The sequence below is a fragment of the Halichoeres trimaculatus genome, unplaced genomic scaffold (genome assembly GCF_033239565.1).
Source record: "Halichoeres trimaculatus isolate MK-OKI-2021-1 unplaced genomic scaffold, fHalTri1.1 fHalTri1_scaffold_20, whole genome shotgun sequence".
Taxonomy (NCBI): Eukaryota; Metazoa; Chordata; class Actinopteri; order Labriformes; family Labridae; genus Halichoeres; species Halichoeres trimaculatus.
In genome coordinates this window covers 10,338,952-10,358,789 of record NW_027437198.1, presented here as the reverse complement: position 1 = coordinate 10,358,789, position 19,838 = coordinate 10,338,952, and the positions used below count along the sequence as shown (strand labels likewise).

At 45.2% G+C, this 19,838-nt stretch overlaps 1 protein-coding gene across 1 annotated transcript in view; it reads left to right on the top strand.

Moving 5' to 3' along the window:
* prr36b (proline rich 36b) overlaps positions 1-18,419 on the top strand; it is a 31,972-nt gene extending 13,553 nt beyond the window's left edge. Inside the window, exons 2-5 of the mRNA XM_074696571.1 lie at positions 3,562-4,290; positions 4,605-4,683; positions 14,232-14,458; positions 14,641-18,419. Coding sequence (XP_074552672.1) covers positions 3,669-4,290; positions 4,605-4,683; positions 14,232-14,458; positions 14,641-17,489 — 3,777 coding nt within the window. The 5' untranslated portion in view covers positions 3,562-3,668 and the 3' untranslated portion in view covers positions 17,490-18,419. The remainder of the gene's footprint in view (positions 1-3,561; positions 4,291-4,604; positions 4,684-14,231; positions 14,459-14,640) is intronic.
* Positions 18,420-19,838: the final 1,419 nt, after the last annotated feature.

The following is a 19,838-nucleotide window of genomic DNA, read 5'->3' as shown; positions in this document are numbered from 1 at the left end:
TTCTTTCTGTGTCCCAGTGTTTCTGAACTCCTGCCTCCAGTTTGTGTGCAGAGCAGATAAAAAGTTTGTTGTAGCTTTGCTCCCTGGTCTGTTTATGCTTACAGCGCTGACTGATGGCTGCAGTGACGTGGGTCCAGCAACTGAGATGTGCAATCTCACAGCTGTCCGGAGCCTTGCAGGAGGAAGAGAAATGTCTCTCTGGCTGTGGCCGTGCATTCAGGATTTATCACACACTTACACACTCATCAACGTGGTGGAAAACTCTGGAAGGACTGTACGACCAGATGCTGGGTGTTCTGTGGGAACTCGTAACATCATAGCGTGAAAAAGGAGAAAGAATGCTTCCTGGTTCATGGCGTGGTTGAATGAAGTCACATTTGTTGTAACTTTCTGGAGCCGAAGTTAAACAGCGGCGTTCTTTTGTGTGGTTTGTGAAGTGGGCGGAGTTTGCTGTAGTTTCTCAGTAACTGCTGTAAATCGTGCAGGAAAAGCTTCAGACTAACTCAGGCTCTCGTCCTGTGCTGTGGACTTTAATCTCTCCTAATGCTTCAGTTTTTACATCCTCACATTCTTTTGTCACCTCCTCTCCTCACCTCCTTGTCCATCTGTCCTAAGATATGAGCGTGAAACGCACTAAAGGGACAGGAGGAGTCGTGTAAACGGGGACATAACAGAACTGGACATCCAGGCTTCAGAGCTGTCCTCATAAACCAGCATCAGCTGAATATTTGTGTGGCTCTGCTGCATCATCGTGCTGTTTGGATTCCACTGTATTCATGTCACATTACCATAACCGTGATCTGGACTGAGATTTAGTGTCACATTAACACTTTCCTGCTCACCTTTGCTTAGAAAAGTTCTGATGAGGCTTTTCTCTCCCTACTTCTGTCCTCCAGGTTTTATTTGGGAACGTGAACATCCTTTTGGACGGCTCTTAATTGGATTAAGGAGAGTTTACACACTAGGAGCCGCAGCCAGAATTAACAACCTGGGGTGGCGCTAACCACATGGGATTATTCAATCGTTTAATCGAACACATTTTCCCTCTCATGCTTTAGTTTTACTCCTCCAATATGCTCTCCAACAAAAGGTGAGGGTTAGGATCAGGGGAAAAATTAAAAGAGCTTGCATTTAGCGATGTTGGATCAGGATCATAGGCAGGTTGTAAGTAGAGCTTCAAAATGTACTCAGATGGGGCCATTTTTTACTTGACCAAAAACACAGATAAACGGACTCCCACCAAAAAAATCTGATATCGGTCTGCATTCACGCTTTATTTAGAGAATTTTCAGTGCGTTACTTTCACACAAAAACACCGTTAAATAAGGCTCTAGTTCTCATCCTGTCTCTTCGTCCTGGCAGACTACCTGCGTTTGTTTATATCTGGCACGCCGCCCGCGGACTGATACACTAAGCGGCGAGCGCCTCGTAGCCAGCTGTGGCTCTGCAGCGGAGGTAGCGCCGTTTTACGACATGATGAGAACTAGAGCCTTATTTAGCGGTGTTTTTGTGTGAAAGTAATGCGCTGAAAATTCTCTAAATAATGCGTAAATGCAGGCCGATATCAGATTTTTTCAGTGGGAGTCAGTTTATTTGTGTTTTTGGTCAAGTAAAATATGGCCCCATCTGAGTGCAGAGGAAACCGGCAGAGGAGCAGGGAAGGGGTGTTTGGTGCGTGCACTCTGGGCTTCTGCTGCACAAAAACACTGCTGTAGGGGTAATTTCTGCCCTAAACCTTGTGATAGGACCCAACTTGTTCCATCCTGGAGTATCACTTTAAAGCTGTGGTTGCTAGAACCATTGTTCTGTCATTCGTCTACATTGTCAGCCTCACTGGCTTCAAAAACCCGTGTGATCGAAGGGCGCAGCACCAAATCACCGCCCGTCACCTCCCTCCCACCCTCTCATGTTGTTTTGGGTCGTGGCCTGTTGCATTAGCAGCGTGTATCCGCTCTTGTGTGTTGTTTGAGATGCGTGGTTATTTCCTTCTCAGTTTCTCTTTCCCCCTCTGGCTCTGCTCAGCTGCTCGGGCCATCTGTGCGAGGGCAAACAGAGAACAGAGGGATGAAGGGGGAGAGCGAAGAAATCAAGAAAGGCTACAAGAAAGGGAGGATCCACAGAGAATGAATGACGGCCTTTTTTGGTGAGCGAGGTTGAGTTTAGAAGATGAGTAAAAGATGACAGAAGAGGGGAGGAAGGAGTGTGGCATAAAGATGATTTCTGTTCTCCTCTAGAAATAGGACAGTGAGTGTTCTCGTCCAAGTTAAGGTCAGTGGAAAGTAGGATGACTTGTGATGTCTGGATTTTCGAGTTGGAGCAGCAAACATCAGCCAATAGTGAGCTCATTTTATGTCTTGTTTTTTCCCCACCTCCTCTCTGTTCCCATGCTCCCCAGGCCAAGCCTCTTCCTCTGCGCTGCCTCGGAGTCGGTCTCACCACTCTGCGTCCTGCGCAGTCGGCTCCTCGCTCTGTTTATAAACTCTGACAGGCCAGTTTCCTGCTACTTCCCCCCTCCCTCTCTAACTTGTAAAAACCTATCTTTATCCTCTCATCCTTCCGTTTCAAAGTCGCTGCGGAAACAAACTTGGAGACATTTCTGTAATATTGATGCAGACATTGTGTGACAGCCCACATTACAGATGGTTGCCCTTAGCAGGCCTCATATGCTTCATGTCCCAGTTCTGGAGCTCAGTTGCTCATGTCTCTGACTGCTCCGTTTGTGGCCTGTGAGTCAAGCTGTCTGCCTGTCTCCGGGTTTATTGTACATGCCTTGACCCATTTAACGAAAACGTCTAACCCTCTCCTTGCTACTTTTCTTTACTTAACCCTTTTCTTTGAAAGTGTGAATCTGGCGTCCTCTTCTTCTTGCAGCTTTGGAGGATGCGTGTCTTTACATTGTCACAGCCTTTCTAGTTCATATACGTGGGTGAAAATTGCGTGTTAAAGCTTTCTGCACTCCCTTAAGTGTACAATCCCAGAAAGTAGTCTTCCACATGAGCGGCTCTGACGCCAGAGAAAAAAACTGTCACGACTAAACTGGCCAAGTGTGTCACTGAGCTTTCTCGCGTCACAGCATTTTTATTTTTATTTTTTTTGCTTCTGCACCAAAATAAATGATGGCTGTAGAATGTGTTGTTTCCTGTGTCCATCCGCCTCCTCCCAGAACACACAGTCAGCTCGTCTTGAATGTTGATGGAATTGTTTTTGTATCAGTTTACCCCAGAGAGCTCATTTTGAAGCTGTTGTGGGGTTACAGACCTCTTCTAGTGTTTGCATCACTTCAGACTTCTTCCCAATAACATGCTGCGTCTCAGCTTGTTTGCCATCTAACTCTCGGACACTTGCATAAAACATATGTGTGTATGTGTGTGTGTTTGTTGTGTGTGTGTGTTTGGACACTAAAGCTTCAGGGAGATGCAAGCCAAGGCTTTATCTTCTTACCAGGGCCAACAACATTCCTGGAGCTTTGTGCGCTGATTGGAGAGACAGCAGACTGCTCTTCATGTCTGATCTTGCTGCTCACTGACTGTGTTGTATTTTTCTCATCATGTCTCCCTCCAGACCAGACCAACCTATCTCCAGAGAGCCTGTAGACCTGAGGCCATCCTGTGAGATCAAAGTCAACCAACCTTTCCCCGCAGAGACGGACCACTACCAGTCAAGGGGAGATGAAGCCGGATGGGGTTACCACGGCAGCAATGGAGCCAATGGAAACATTGGAATCCAATCAAATGAATGAGGCAGCACCTGCTGGGGAACAGGAGCCCAACCAGGCAGCGGGTCCAGCAGGAGACGAGGCGACGCAGCAGCCTGCAGGAGAGACAAGCAAAGAGGAACCTCAACCTGACAAGGCCAAGGACGCTCCAGCTGCCAAGACCAGCAACAAGACTTCAGGAGACCCAAAAGCCAAGACTGCCAACAAGACCACACCCAAGACCAAACCTGGGACCAACAGCCCAGCCAAGAGCACACCTGGCTCACGCACCAACACACCACAGAGCCGTCTGTCCAATGGCACATCCAAACCCCAGACCAACGGAGTCACCAAGAAGACCCCAACAGCCCCGCTCAAAAAGCCTGCCCCAGCTCCAGCCCCGCTCAAAAAAACAGGGTCAACTACAGCCCCGGCATCCAAGAGCAAAGTGGGTGAGAAGAAAGCCACGGGAACCAGCCCTGCCACCAACGGGGCAAAGCCAACAACCGGAACAACCGCAGCGAAGAAGATGCCACCTTCGACTGCCAACGGTGTGAAAACCAGCAGCACCCTGACTGCTGCCAAGAAGCCCTCAGGTTGGTGAAAATGTCAAACAAAAAGTCAAGGTCGGATAGAAGCACAAGTGTAAGTCAGGCTGTGGCGTTCACAGTACGTCAGCCATGAAATGTTTTCACAGCTCGGATAGATGCACATATGATGGATTCCACACATGTATTAGACATGCCAGAGTAGCTGCTCATCTAGACGCGCATTCACCCGAGATCCTTCTGACATACTGTACGAGTGATAGTGACCTACATCTGAGATATACGTCACTTCATTATACCACACTACATTACACTGTTTCCAATCTTCTTCATGTAACTCATCCCTTTTTTTCTTCCCCCAGCTCCAAAGCCAGCCTCTCCAGCTCCCGCCAAGACGAGCACGACCGCCCCAGCCAAGCCCCCTGTTTCTAAGACAAGCAGGTAGGTCGCCTGGAAGAGACGTTTTCAGCTGTGTGTAATTGATTCTGCAGATCTGCAAACACTGATACAGAGATCAAACTCAGAGTTATGAATCCTCAGTGCGAGCAAAAAGCCGTCGGTTCAAGGCTTTCGCTGGCTGCAGGTTTAAAGAAGACCCTGTGTAAGAGAAATCTTAGACAGATAATGATTCTCCACATCCCAGTGTGGAGGGTTTAAGTAGGCCAGTGAGCAGCCTATGTCAGAACAGGCCTCAGAGAAATGCCTCGCAGGCGCTGTACAGCAGCATGATTAATAAAACAAGTTTAGGGAGTGAGTGCGGTCTAGAGAAAAGGGAGGAGCAGCTCAAAAGAAGTTAAACACTCTGAATGTTTTCCTCTCTTTACATGGTGTGTGTGTGTCTGTGAGTGCCATCAGGTCAGCATGTGTTTTTCACCTGAGTCTTGTTGTGTGCGTGGTGTCTGGTCCTGAGGTGATTTTTTGATAAACTAGGAGAGGAGGCTGAAGGAGGCCTTTGTACGATACGGTGATGATCCCGATCCTGATCAGATAAAGCCTCTGGGAGCTGCTGTTCCTTCATGAAGGGCTTAACTCCCTCCTCTCCTGCTTGTTTTTTTTCCTCCTTTATTTTCAAAAGCCTCTTTTGTCCTCTTGGCTTTGCCATCACCGTGCATGGTATGTGTGACGTGCCTCCATGATGACATCAGAGATGTCAAAAATTTGGAGCATTTGTCATGAAAAAGTCATAGCAAACAGAAAACTCTGTTCATGCGTCAGTTATGGCAAATTACAACCATCGAATTCTGCTCTTCCTTCGGCATCATCTCTGTACACTTCTTTCCACCTGACGCCAACGTGTTTTGGTCTCCTCCCTCCTCTTCAACTCCATGTGCCCCTGGTAGCAGCTGGATTTGGGAGATTACGCTCAGATTACAGCTTAATGGTTGATGTGCAAACATCTAATTAAAAAGAATTACCCGGGGGCTCGTTTATAATCAGCACTTTGGTACAGAACGCTCATTGTGTATCCTAAAAGTGCTGTGGTCATTTCATTCATAACTATGGTTATTTCTGTTCTGTTCTATCAATGAATTCCAGACATCTTTGAATATAAAAACACCACAAAGCTAAATCAGCAAACAAAATCAAGATAACACAACAGAGATTACGATTAATGTGTTCTGCAGAGCTCTACCAATGCCAGACATCTTTGTCTGCTGTTGTTATGAGCTGTGTCCCAATTCAGGGGCTGCAGCCTCCGTAGGCTGTAGCCTTTTGAGGACTCGGCCTTTGTAGCCTGTGTAGACCACAAAGCCCGAACTGAATTGAGACGGTCTGGTCTACGAAGCATTTCCTGTTTGTCACCCTCGACGTCACACAGCGCCGCCCTTACCTGTCAGGCTTACATCACTTTTAAACACACACAAACCAAAACCTCACATTTAAACAGGATGATTTTTCTATCTTTTTATTACTTTGCGTCATTATTATTACTATTATTACTATTATTATTGTTGTTATTATTATTTTTATTATTATTTTTTATTTATTTATTTATTTTAATTATTATTATCCCTATTGATAGAGTATAGATCTACCATTTACATGAGAGTAAGGCAACAACGTACATTTTCAACATTTGATCAAGTGCTGGGGGATGATAAATATATAAGTATAAAATAAAAGTGGCTGAAATGATTTAATGTCTTTTTTGAATTCCATTTAAAAATTAAAAATAAATAAATAAAAAAAACACCAAGTAAGTTTTTTTTCCCAAGAGAATTTACATTTATGAACACATTTTTATATAATAATGAGAAGATTTATAAAGAACTGTTTTTCCTCAATATATTACTTGAAAAGAGCCCAAACAGCACATTTTCACACAGAAAAGCCAAATTTTCTTTCACGTTTTAGAAACACAATCACATAGTTGTTGCCAGAAATCCTTCATATCTGGATCAGGACTCCTTTTGGAGTTCGGCCGTGTCCATCATGTTCGGCATTCATGCGCAATGAATCTTGGGATATGTGAGGCTATGAAGGATTCACCGAACCCGTCCTTTGCGGCCCCCGAAGCGGAGGACAGATTCGTCAGCCACATTTGGAGGAGCCTCCGTATTGGGACAGCCTCCGACGCACCGCTGTGACGTAATCGGTCTTCAAATCCAGCCTCCGTAGGCTGCAGCCCCTGAATTGGGACACAGCTATTGACTCTTGTTTTGAGCTCCTGGCAGCTGATTAGCAGCACCTGTGAAAGTTTTTCACATGCTCAGCTGTGCTACTCATCCCAAAAATGCATGTTTTCCACAAATGTGGCACCATTTAGAAGGGAAATAAACATACTTTCCAACTGTAAGATGTAAAGCCAAGAAGCAACAAAGAAATTATCGAACTGCCTCACGTTTTGTGCTAAGTATGAGGTTTACTGGTCTCTTCATCACCATTTACCATGGTATCAGTAGGGCAAAGTCACAACAATCCCTGCCCTCATGCTGAAGTCAAACAAGTCTTATTTTGTATTAAGTAGAGGTTGAATTTCCCTTCAGATGGGATGTTTTGTGTGTCATGAGTTAGTTTTATCACATGTAGCCCAGAGGAGGACGAACCCGCAGCAGACCTACATACGAATCCCCACTAGAGCACTTCAACCTGACGCTACGCTCCTCTGACAGCACCATGCCCCCTCCGAGGCACACTTTGCTAAGTGTGTGTGTCCCAGTCAGCGTTTGTGTTTGTGATCTCTGTGACAGGCCCATATATTTTGGCTTTAATTAGATTTTGTCCCTCTGCCGCTTCACTCCTTCTGTACTTTGGGGCTGCTATCAGCAGAAATCAGTGGACACATTAACCGCCACACAGACACACCCTGTGTCTCCTCATACTGGCACACACACACACACACACACACACACACTTACACTTCTCTCAATTTACTCAGTGCTCCTTTAGGTCCGATTGATTTAATTCCTTCTGCAGCAGGTTGCAGTTAATCAGACAAATAAAGTGCAGAGCGGATGCAGGTTCACTAAGTGACATCTATTTAATTTAAAAGCCAAAGTGCTTAGTTCCTCCCTCCTGCTCCAGGTTTTAGTAAAATTACTTCAGGATTTTATTGTTGCTGCTGTGTCCTCTTTATTATGCTCATTCCACCTTAAAAAATCGGACTTTGAGGGATTTGTACAAAAAATTTGAATAGTAAAATATGCACAACATGCTGGGACTGTGTAGTGAAGCCTGAATAACAACAGTGAGTATGTGTGTTTAAATGTGTTGTATGTGTGTGTGTATCTGCTTCAGAAGCCGATTGCCTACAGCAAGCGGCTTGTGACAGGAAGTGTTTGAGCCTGATTAGTGTGTAAATGGAGAATAAGATGTCCATGCATGCTGTTTAGTGCACGGCACAGTGTGTCTGCTTGTCTGAGAGTTTGAACCAATTCTTGGCTTTTTTCTCTCCAGCTGTGCGGATGATTTGTGTCCAGTGATGCATTGATGATCCGGCACTGCTTTGCAGCATGCAAACTGCGCACTGGGTCAGGAAAGCATGCTCTGCATTTATCATATAGGGGCTTCAGCATGTGCATGTATGTGCTGTTCTCATACAGAGCAGGAGCAGAACATGCATGTAATTAGGATGCAGAGCATGTGTTCTTCTGCTGGTGTATTGCTTCGTATGATGTGGAGGTAAAGGGGGAGGGGAGGTGTACGTGCAGGCTTGCTGAACACGTGGTACAGATACATGTGCCGCTTAGCTGCCTCCTCCTGCCTGCCCGGCTGTCTATGCATTCAGCAGAGTGAAGTGAAACAAAAATGGTGGCAGCGGCGTATAGAAGCTATGCAGCTGAATAAGTCATGTGTCCCTACTGAGCTCCCATCACTGCTGCCAGAGATGTGAGGGCTGAACACGCAGGGTGAGAAGGGGAGAGGTGGAGAGGAGGAGCAGAGGACCAGAGGGGATGTGTGTGTGAAGGGTATCCAGTCCACGGGAGGAGATGTGTGTTCAGGTGGTTTCTCCCTCCCCGTCTCTTCCCAGCATCCCCTCAGCCAGCCATGTTCTCACATTAGTCAAGCTGTTTTCCTCATTGATGCTCCCTCAGGGATGATAAATTTTGATTGCAGCGACTGAGTGCAACCCTCCTCATGATCTAACAAATTACTGCTGATGTAATGGTCCAGCACTGGTGTGTGTGTTTGTGTGAGAGTGTGTGATGAGCAGTAGCTGTGGTTGGTGCCCCAGACGCTGCCCACAGACGACATGTTGCGCAGGCTGTAAATCTCCTGCTCTGGGTGTGGCCGACGGCTCCATGATGCAGTCTTTCTGTGCCGTGATTTTATAGCTGTGCAGCCGCAGAGCCAATTACCAAATGGACTAAATGGGAATGAGACGCAAAGAGGGGCGGATAGATTGACAGATGGAGGCGTGTGTGTGAGAGAGACAAAGGTTTGAGTGTAAGAGGGTGTGTTTGTGGGTGTGCTCACTCATCATGGGTTATGATGCATGGAATCGTTAGTGGAGAAAATGTTTGGTAGAAATGATTTATGTCTGCATGAGACACAAATATTAACAATCACAGATGAGCTAATAATACATAATACATAAAATAAAACTGCCTCATCAGTCTTGCACAGAGATGAAGGACCATTTTCTACTAAAAGGAAAGACTTGAGGGTTACACATTCACGTTTTGAATTATGTAAAATAGATCTCAAGGGTCCGCGCCCCCTGCAGAGCTTTGCAACAGGCACCAACCTCCAGCACAGAGAGGAGGGGCTCTGATCAGGGAAAATAACCTGTATGTCCGTCAGTCTGGCGCTGCTTTAACCATCATGAAGCTCCCGATGTTATATTTTTGGGCTTTGACTAACACAGCACCGTGTATAATCTGAGAGGAGGGAGGTCAGTCCTCCACAGTTTGACCGCCTGTTTGTCTGCTCAGCTCCTGCTCACTCATTTTCCTGTTCACAGTGTCTCATTATTTAAATCATAACTTTGTCTTATAACCTAGGTTATAATAGTTTTGGATTTGTCATTATAGTTTAGTTTGAGTTAGTTTTGACATTTTATTTTCCATTACAGTTTATTTTTAATTCGTTTTGGAGCGGGCACACCTTATTAACCAGGTGCAGGATTCAAAAAGGTCAGAGTAAATATTTTCTAATACTGTTTATTTTCAAGTCCAACATAGTTCTCACTGCTCAGTCAATGCTGATACTGAACTGTTGGCTGCTGCCTTAAACACATGAAAATAATATAAACTTAGTATAAAAAATATATGCATAAATTATATAAAATAATGTTGACATAAATTACATAAAAATATTATAAACATAAATTATAAAAAAACGATAAAATATGAGCTTCAATAAATAAAAACTTGGACTCTGTAACAATAAAGGCAGACTCAAATACAATAAAAATATGGACTCTGTAACAATCAAACTATTACAGATGCTTTGATTCATTGCTCCTCTACGTTTCGTCGCAGCACAGCGCACAGCCAGTCAGTGCAGTACACAAGCTCGTCCCCATATGTCCCTATGATGGTGCTGTGAGGCACTGACAACAGCCGAAAACTGTCTAAAATTGGTTGGGAAATGTGTCAGATAAATTTAAATCCTAAAGGTTATTAATATTGTCAAAAACTATAACTAAGGGAATGTCTATAATTTTAGTTAGTTTCAGTTGGTTTTGTAAACACAAAATACAGTTTTAGTTTACTCATTGTTTTTGTTTTCTTTTCTAGTTTTTATTAGTTTGAGTTAACTGCAATGTATTTTCAATTTTAGTTTTCGTTTTTAGTTACGTTTTAGTTAACTATTATAACCTTGCTTATAACAAAGCAGCAAGGAACCATGTCTCTGCACACAACTTGTTTAGCGTGAATCCTTAGGCAACAACTTTAAATATTTTACTGTAAGCATCAATGCCACAGAGCAAACTAAGTAAACTCACCATCTGATTGTTCAGACTTGCTGCATTTCTAGGCTGTCTCTACTTTACAGTTGGAGTATCTCAGTGAAATCTGAAGATAAACACACACATTTAGGTAAGCTACAAGCTGCCCATTATGCCAAATGAACCTGCAGATCACACAAACCCTCATCCAGCTGACTGTGAGCTTCATCACAGTATAAACAGAAGCTTTAAATAACCTCCACATCAATGAATCACTGTTTTCAGCCTTTGTCACAATGCTCCAGTTTTGTTCGACAGAACACAGGATCTTCTTCTAGCTCGGCCTGGGTTCTTAAATGCTGTAGCAGGATCCAACCGTCCTCTTTGATAAGACACTGATAAAGGATAAAATGTAATCAGATTAATATCATCTGCCCCTCTTTCTCCCCCTCTCTCTTATAATCTGCATCTCCCTCGTACTTTCTTTCTCTGTAGCGCTCTTTACAGCAGGCCTGCCTTTTGGGATTACCCGTATTCCTTTTATCAAACAGATTATTGATATTCTCTTTGAAAATCCCCTCAGCCCACTTCATCTCTAATTCCAGATTCAGCAACTTTAGATTCTCTTCGACCCTGTAGTTCTTTTCTTATCCTTTCCTCTCTAATCGAGGCGCTGCAGACTCACACAGAGAGCTTATTCTCTCTTCATCTTTCTAACATGCTCACTGAAAAAAATTTCACAATTAAAATCTTAAAATTTCTCTAGCAGTTGCAAAACTTTATTGTGGGAAGTTTTTAACGCAAGGTTTTACTGAATGGATGAAGCACTTTCATCAAATTGATCAAGTCCATTAACCTATTTAACAAAATGTGCTGATTTGTATGAGTCTGATCAGTGTCACTCATTGGCTCCTCTGTCAGGATGTCTTTGTGTGTGTGTGTGTGTCTGTAGCATGTTTGTTTGGTCACATGACTGTCCAGTACACAGAATGACCAATATGGATGAGCAGTAGCATAATGAGGAGGCTAATGCTGAAGTAGAGAAAACCAGCAGTGTCTGCAACATGAGAATGTTTTAGATTCAGGTATGGAAGTGTTGACAGGACATGTTCTGTGTCTCTGTTTGAAGAACTACCTGAAAAGCTTTTGCTCTGAGGAAGAATTCCTTAAAATCTAGTCTGTGTTTGATCTTTTCAGGAATGCCTTCAGATTTTTTAAAAGTTTTTTTGTACTGTCAAACTTTTTTTGGTCACAGAATTACTTTACATTGCAAAGGTTAACACTGCTAACATCTCTGCACTTCTGACAAATGCATGTTCACAACAGCGTGACTAGAGTGTTCTGTCCATAACTATTAGAGAAGTAAAACTACCCTGACCAAACCTCAAATCTGGCTGAACAATCAGGAAGATCACATTCCACTGAATGACTGAGCAAAGTTGTTGGCCGTGATATATGGATATGATCTATGTATATATTCTAGTTTTACCTCACAAAGTTTGTGTTTCACCTCATTTAAACAAGTCTTAAGTTCCTCCTGTCGTTTTTTTGGTCATTTAACATCAAAGTGATAACAGCTTTTACATCACATTACAACCAGGCTGGTATAAACTATAGAAAACGTAATTTAAGATGAGATGATATTCACAGCAACTAGGGATAGACCGATTATCGGGGCCAATATTTGGCATTTTGAGGCATATCGGCATGAGCCTTTTTTTGAATCCTACGGCCGATAAAAAACAAATTTAAAACTGTGTTGCTTTGGCTCTGATGCAGCCGCTCCACTGTCTGCAGTCACTACCCAGTCCCCAGCACGGTCCCACCCACAGTATCATCTGATTGGTTACAAGCAGAGGCATGGCTCGGGAAACAGCCAATCAGCAGTGCACTTGTTATAGTTTTTGCAATTACATTGAAATTTTGGAAAACTTTATTTACTGTAGAAAACTTTAGCTATTTATTTTTTTATGTTTTCATTTAACTTTATAAAACATGCTGCAGAGCCTGGGAGCTGTTTAATAAACTCAGGCTTAAAGGTATTTGAATGAAGTTGGAAGTTGGAGTTTGTATTGTTCAAAATGTTGACACCAATATTTGCACTTAGACCGCAAATTAATATCGATTATCGGCCTCCTTGACTACAAATAATAGGTATTGGTATCGGCACCAAAAAATCCATATCGGTCCATCTCTAACAGCAACTATTTGATTTTTTTATTATTTAATGACTATTTGACATCACAACTCCTCCCTGCAATAAAAGAAAACCCATCTCTTTGGGTTTTACCAATTAACATGGTTGTCTTTGATTGCAGTAAGTCAGGGCAGCTTGGAAGAGTTAGTCTTCTGTTTTGCTAGAAGCAGCTGAGTAAAGGTTCATTGACATGATCCGACAGTCTCAGTATCATTCACATTCCTTTCACTGCCCCAAAGCCAAACGTACCGTGGATCGTCTTTAAAAAGTTCCTTGAACTCCTGACACGGACACACCCTCATTGTGTTGCTGTCTGCCTCTAATCTGATTGGGTATTACCAAACTGTGTTCCACTTCATCTGCCAGGTTGAGGATAGCACGCAGCACCTCGTCGCCCTTACACAATGAGTTTGTTTAAAAGGCAGCCTGTGGTTCCAGCTTGAGGAAACGGAGAGGTTATTTCTGTCCTCCTTTCAGTATTAAAGATTAACTCAGTCCCAGCCACCTTCACTCTCCCTCTGCCTCCCTGTTCTCTTTCTGCCAGAGCTGGCTCAACTCTTTATTTAGAATCAGGCAGTTAGTGTGGCTCAGGCCCAGGAGATTGCACACCACAGCCTTGTCAGAAAGACTAGATGTAGGTTACTTAGCTCAGACGTGACATAGAAGCCAGGCTCCAGGCCGGGAAGGCCACCAGAGCAGGCAGGCTGATGCATACTGCCCCAAGAGTGAGAAGGAAGGAGACATCCAGGGCAGGTTAGACCGAGGCTGGGCTGCCTCTTGAGGGTTGGCTGTGATTCACCTCCTGCACTGCTTCGCTTTCTGCTCAGGCCCTCAGGGGAGATCATCATGGGACTGTGGAAGGGTGCACAGGGACTGTCGTTGTCAGTGTTTCAGATCCGAGTATACTAAAGACAGAGGATCATTTAGTGGAGCCAGATAAATACTGGTTAACATGTTTTCCAGTATTCTCCTCCAACATGTCTTTATTTTAATCACAAAGCAGAGGTCATTTAAAGAAAGAAATAACCCCTCCTTCTATCCACTCCATTCTAACTTGCTGTCTCTCTGGTGTTGGTCCTGTTTTGATGGTTGCCTCTGGCAGAGCAGTGACAAATGAGTGACATTTCAGGCTCTTCCCCTCTGTCAGAAACATTTTGAGGCACACTTCCTCACACGCAGCTGACCAGGACCTGGTCCGGGAGCAAGCGGATGTTCGCGTTCAGCCGTGAAATGCTTTACTATCTTTATCTGTCGTTTATTTTAAATGTGAGAATCACCCTTGTATCCAATTTGCATGGGATATCTTCCCTCTGGGTGTGAAGAAACCACACAAGTATGACTGAAGTGGTGTGGAGATTTTAATCTTTTTTTAAAGGCAGACGTTTCTCTGACCTAGATCTTCCTGCTTTAACTCCCCTCAGCATTTCTGTAACCTTCTTCTTCATCTTGTTGCTTCAGGCCTGCAGCCGGCACATCAGCATCACCTCGTCCTGCCACAGGCTCAAGCCGGCCACCCACGACCAGCACAACCAAGAGCTCCTCCTCAGCTACATCCAAACCTGCCGCCCCAAAAACCTCCACCACTCCTGCCAAGCCTGCAGCCTCCAAAACAACCTCTACTACCCCCTCTGGTGGCAAGACTTCAACAACACCAACATCTAGAAACACAACCCCTGTGAAAAAAGGTAAAACACATGTTCAGGGATACGTGGATAGAAGATTACATGCTTTCTTCAACAATATAAAAAGAGAGTAAATCTCTTTTGATCCATCAGTATGAATTCTCACTCGCACAATGCTACATTACTTTTTTTTAACAAAATCACAACTACTTTTTAACTTTTCCCTGTGGTTTGTTTCTTCACAGATGTCACCAAATCAACCGCCACAGCAGCCAAAAAACCTGTGGAGTCCCCCCTCGCTCGCTCCTCTCCTGCAACAAAGTCTGCTAAACCTGACACCCCAAAATCAGCCTCAAAATCTGACGTCACCAAAAAGCCGGCCGCTAGTAAGGCTGCAGACACAAAGACACCAAACCGCTCTAAACCACAGGATAGCAAACCCACACCTTCCAAACCCCCTGCCTCCAAAACAGCAGCACCCAAGACCTCCAGTCCCAAGAAAACTGTGGGCAGCAGCACCCCAACTCCTGTGAAACGTGGCCCCAAAGCTGCAGAGCCTGAAAAGGAAATAGCTGCTGCTGTAGCTGCAACTGCAGCCATTGCTGCAGCAGCTGCTGTCATCGCTGGGCCGGAGGAGCCACAGCCTGCAGCAGAAGTGGCTGAGAAGCCATCTGCTGGAGAAACAGCAGAGCTGATATGCAGCCCGACTGAAGCAGAAAAACAACAGCCTGCAGACTTCACTTCGGAAGCAGTCAGTGCACCAGAGATGGAACCGGTGCGAGAACCGACCCCAGAACCTTCACAAGAACAAACAATGCCACCATCACTAGTATGTGAGCCCACAGAACCAGTGAGAGAAACATCTCCAGAGCCACTAGCCCAGCCAGACTTCAGTTTTGAGGAGTCTACCAACAGCTCAGTTCCTTGTCTGGGAACAACAGTCATGTCTCCTCCCTGTTCTCCACCAGGCCCTGTCTCTCCCGTCAGAGAGCCCCAGAACGCCTCCCCTCTGCTGGACATGCACGTCCAGTCTGACCCCTGGGACAGGAACCAGTCCTTCCCTGTATCCGACTTTGCTCCCCAGAGCTTGGTCAATGTGATGGATTTCCAGACAGAAGAGGAAAAGGGGAACAAAGAACAGTTAGAGGCTCAGGAAATAAGAGAGGAAGAGGAAGATGAAGATGAGAAAGAGAAGGAGGAGAACCTGTTGATGCACACAGCTCCTCCTGCAGAGACCTTCAGTATGATGGCACAGCCACAGTCACTGGGCGCCTCTCTCATGGAGGACTTCACCTCCAGGGACCAGATGTCCCCTCATGACAGAGAGGAGGCAGTGGAGAAGGCTGATGAAGAGATAAATGAGGATGATGAGGAGGATGACTATGAAGATGAGGAACAGAGGAGACTGGGCCATCAGCCTTCATCCATGATAACTGACATGAGCACATCTCAGCCATCTGAGGAGATCCAGGTCCGGTCTGCAGCGTTTGGTGGTTCTGCTGGTTGGCACGGTGACGACCTGCTGTCGGGGATGGACTCTGAGGATGTGAGCAGCTGCACCAGCAGCAGGCAGCACGAGATCTCTGACCTCAGCAGCACGCAGCACGCCGCTATACTGGAGGGCACCCAGAGCTCAGACGCCCTGGTCGACTCCAGCCTCAGAGGCTCCGAGGGAGACGGTAACCTCATGGGTTCACCTAATGTAGAAACCCTCGCAAACGAGGAGGAGGAAGATGAGGATGAAGAGGATGAGCGGGTGGATGACATGGACCTGAGCTCAGAGAAAGTAGAGGAGCAACACAAAGTGCTCCAGCAGCAGCAGGAAGACGAGGAGGATGAAGATGTAGAGATGCACAGTGAAGGAGTGACAGAAAGCTGTGGGAATGCAGATGAAGACGACTTTAACGAAGAAGAGCGACTAGACAACCTCAACCGCTCCGCCCCCCAGCCATGTGTCCCCCCCACGACCTCCTGGGGCCAGACCAACCCCTTCTCTGACACCTGGGCTCAGCCAGCCTCTCTGCTGTCTGTGTCCTCGCCCAGCCCCATCTCTGACCACGGCGCAGCCGACTCTGAAACCCCCACCCTGTCTCCTGCTCAGGCGTGTTTGGACAGCAGCGCTCCTTCATTCACTCCTCAGGCCCACGAGGAGATGAGGAGCTCAGAGCCAGAGGATGCTCAGGTCCAGCCCAGCGCAGCACCTGCCACTCACAGCAACAGTGAGACGAGCACACCCGAGGATCTGCGTGACTACGACAGCAGCTCTGGAGTGGAGTCTCGCTCTGACAAACAGCAGACCCCGGTGCCCGCTGTGGTCCAGCCTGACATGGAGCAGGATTTGGGTATTCACCTGGAGAAAGGTGATGGAGAAGAGGAGGAAGCTGAAACTCTCCCTGCTGATGAGGTCTTAGGAACAGGACCTCCAACTGCCCCAGCATCCGCTCCGTCTTCCCCCTCCACCTCAGGAGACGAGGCCAGTGATACAGAGGGGGAAATGCAGATAAATGACCCAGAAGCTCCAGCAACCATGGAGGGGAGCGCTGGCTTTGACAGCCCACCTCCTGCTCGCAGTCTACCCGCTCTGGAGGAGGACGAGGAGTCCGCAGACACAGCAGTCGCAGAGGGTGAAGAGGATGGAGGCGGAGCCACGCCTCAGTCTGCAAACTCTGTGGCGTCTTACGGCTTCGACACATCCAACTCCAACGCCCACTCCATGGCAGAGAGCTGTGGGAAGAGCCCTGGCATCTTCTCCCTGGAGAATGAGGAGCAGCTGCCAGAGGAGGCCAAAGACCCGTCCCTCATCAAGGAGCTGACCCTGCCGTCTCCTGCTGCCGCCGCCCAAGCAGGGGACCTGCTGGGCAGACCTGTGGACCTGATGCCTTTGGGCCATTCGGGAGAGAACCATCCCAGTCTGGATGAGCACCACTACATGTTCGGGGGAAAGATGGCAGCGGACCACTTGGAGGAGGTCAACCCTTTGGAGCCCAGTCACCACCTTAGGGCCCAGGAATCTGAAGAAACCGACGACAGCCAGCCACCATACTACTCTACCATATGTGATAAGACTGATAGTTTTCTGGCAGGTAATGTATAAGTCCCTCCTTTTGCCCCTGGAATGCACCTTTTCCCCGCAACCCTCCCCCATTACCTGTTATTTGTTTTCTCTCCAGTTGGGTTAGATGGTTTAGAAGAAAGAAGGAGAGCAGGATTGTAGGAAAAGATTTTAAAAAATGAACAAAGGAGATGGAAAAAGTGACTGTAGCAATTTTTAATTGAAGCCTCCCTCTTTCATACTGTTCTGGTCGTGGTTACGAGTGTTTGGCTTAAACTCCTTTATGTACAATAGTTACTACCATTTTCTAGTAGAATGTTCTTTTTAAGTAACACTGCATATTCTGTAGCCCCTGACGGGGTAAAGACTGATTGGTCCAATGTGACTGAGCTTTTACACCGAAAAAGAAAAAAAACAGATGGAATAAAATGGACTCATTGTGTATTTATCCTACTGTTTTTACCGAACAAATGTCAATTATTTTTGTTTTGTATTTGCTTATTTGTTGTTTTTTGTTTTGTTTTTTTGTTTTCTGTCAAAACCTGGTCCTTCCTACCCTGTGTACACACGCTTCATGTTCAGCACCATAGCGATAGTCAAACGCTCTTTTTGAGACTTTGTGTTCTTGTTTCAAGACCTTTAGCTTTCAAAATAAAGGTTAGATATTAACACGGCTGTTCGGCCCTTACAGATTTGTGGAGGTAGGTATGGGAGTGTTAGATTGCCGTTGGTGAAGTTTTTAATGTGTGCTTCAAGAGGTTCTCCGCTCTTTGCATAGGTTGTTGAGGTATATAATGTGCAGTCACGTACAGTATGTGTTTCAGGCATTGGTTTTAAGCGGCTAAGCTTCAAACTTCAGTTAGCTGAGCGTTTTTGTTCAGGAGCAGATTAACAACTAGCCTTTTATTTGTAATGAGATCCTGCTTATTCCCTCAACACTATCACAATCCAGCTTTATACTCGCTGAAACATTTCATAGTGAGTGTTTGGTTTACTATTTCAACAGTATATTGCATGTTTAACTAACATTAAGACTGTGTAATACCTTGAATTTGAAACAATTCTACACTAGACGTGTTCATAAATGAATGGTTCACACTAGGTTATCTTTCAAAATTCCATTAAAACATCATTGCAAGGCATTTTGTTCCTGTTTCTTATTTTCCCTGAGAATCCAGCATGCCTGAACTTACTGTCCTCGTGTTTAAGTCTCTGTGTCTTCTGTGTTTGCACAACTGATTTCCCATGGCGTCTCCTGCTCCTCCTCACCATGGGAATCACTGCTAAACAGGATGTGATGCAACAATCTACAATGGTGTTGTGTCTGCAATGGAATTTTGCTCATTTCAAGGTGGTATCCCAAAAAGTGCTGTGTTTACCCAGCATGCTCAGACATCGTCTGATTCCATAGCAGCCAACCAGCATCACGTTCAGACCACTTGCTGAGCAAATGGCACTCACTTAAAGGTACAGTGTGGTGGTTTTGTGAGACAAAGATGTACCATGTGTTTCATTTACCAAAGAGTCCATGAGTCCTTTAGACTGACAAAACCTGTTAAATGTCATTTTGGACCAAAACAGTCAGATATTCAGTGCTCATAAACAGGCACAGGCTAAAGTGGCGTTAGCCTCAGGTCATTGGTACAGCACTGAGGCAACTAACGTCAGAATTCAAGCTCTGAAGAGCTAGTGTGTGCTGCAGGTGAAAAAAAAGTACAGCTTTACAGTGAGCAAAGTAAAGCACTAAAAATGTTCTTAATAGAGTGTATACTTTCACTGGTGTTTCACTTGGACTTTACTCAAAATGGGCTGAGTGGTAAAAGTGACTTTATCTGTAGCAGTTTTTAGCCTAGCTACAGTGCCAGTTTTCTGCCCAGTGTCACAACAAAGGGGTGGAGCTTACCAGGAACAATTGTGAGTAAAATTGCTGACAAGTTTCTCACAGTTCCACTTAACAAAACCAACAACTTTCTCATCAAAGAACTACATTTAATGCCAGTCATTGCTGTGGGAATGAAAGTAAAGTGGGCGGGGTCAACAGGGTATCTGAGAACAACTTGTAAAAGGATTTCTCACAGCACTCACTGTGGTCAAAACTTCACAAAGTACCTTTAAAAGTTTCACAAAACAGCTGCAAGTTTCCTCTGATGTCATGCTCACAATGAGAGGCTCCAGTGCTGTCATAAGCTGTCATCTAATTTTGCAATTAGGGGACCAAACATGTTGGAAACATGGCCTCACATCACTCTGAATTTTCTTTTCTTTATTTTTTTGTCTTTTTAATTGTTAACAAGTGAGATAAATGTGGCTGGAAGAAAGCAGCTGACATGAAAACAGCATTTGAAACTCTTTCACTGAGCATGACGACATTGCTGCCATGTGATTTGGCTG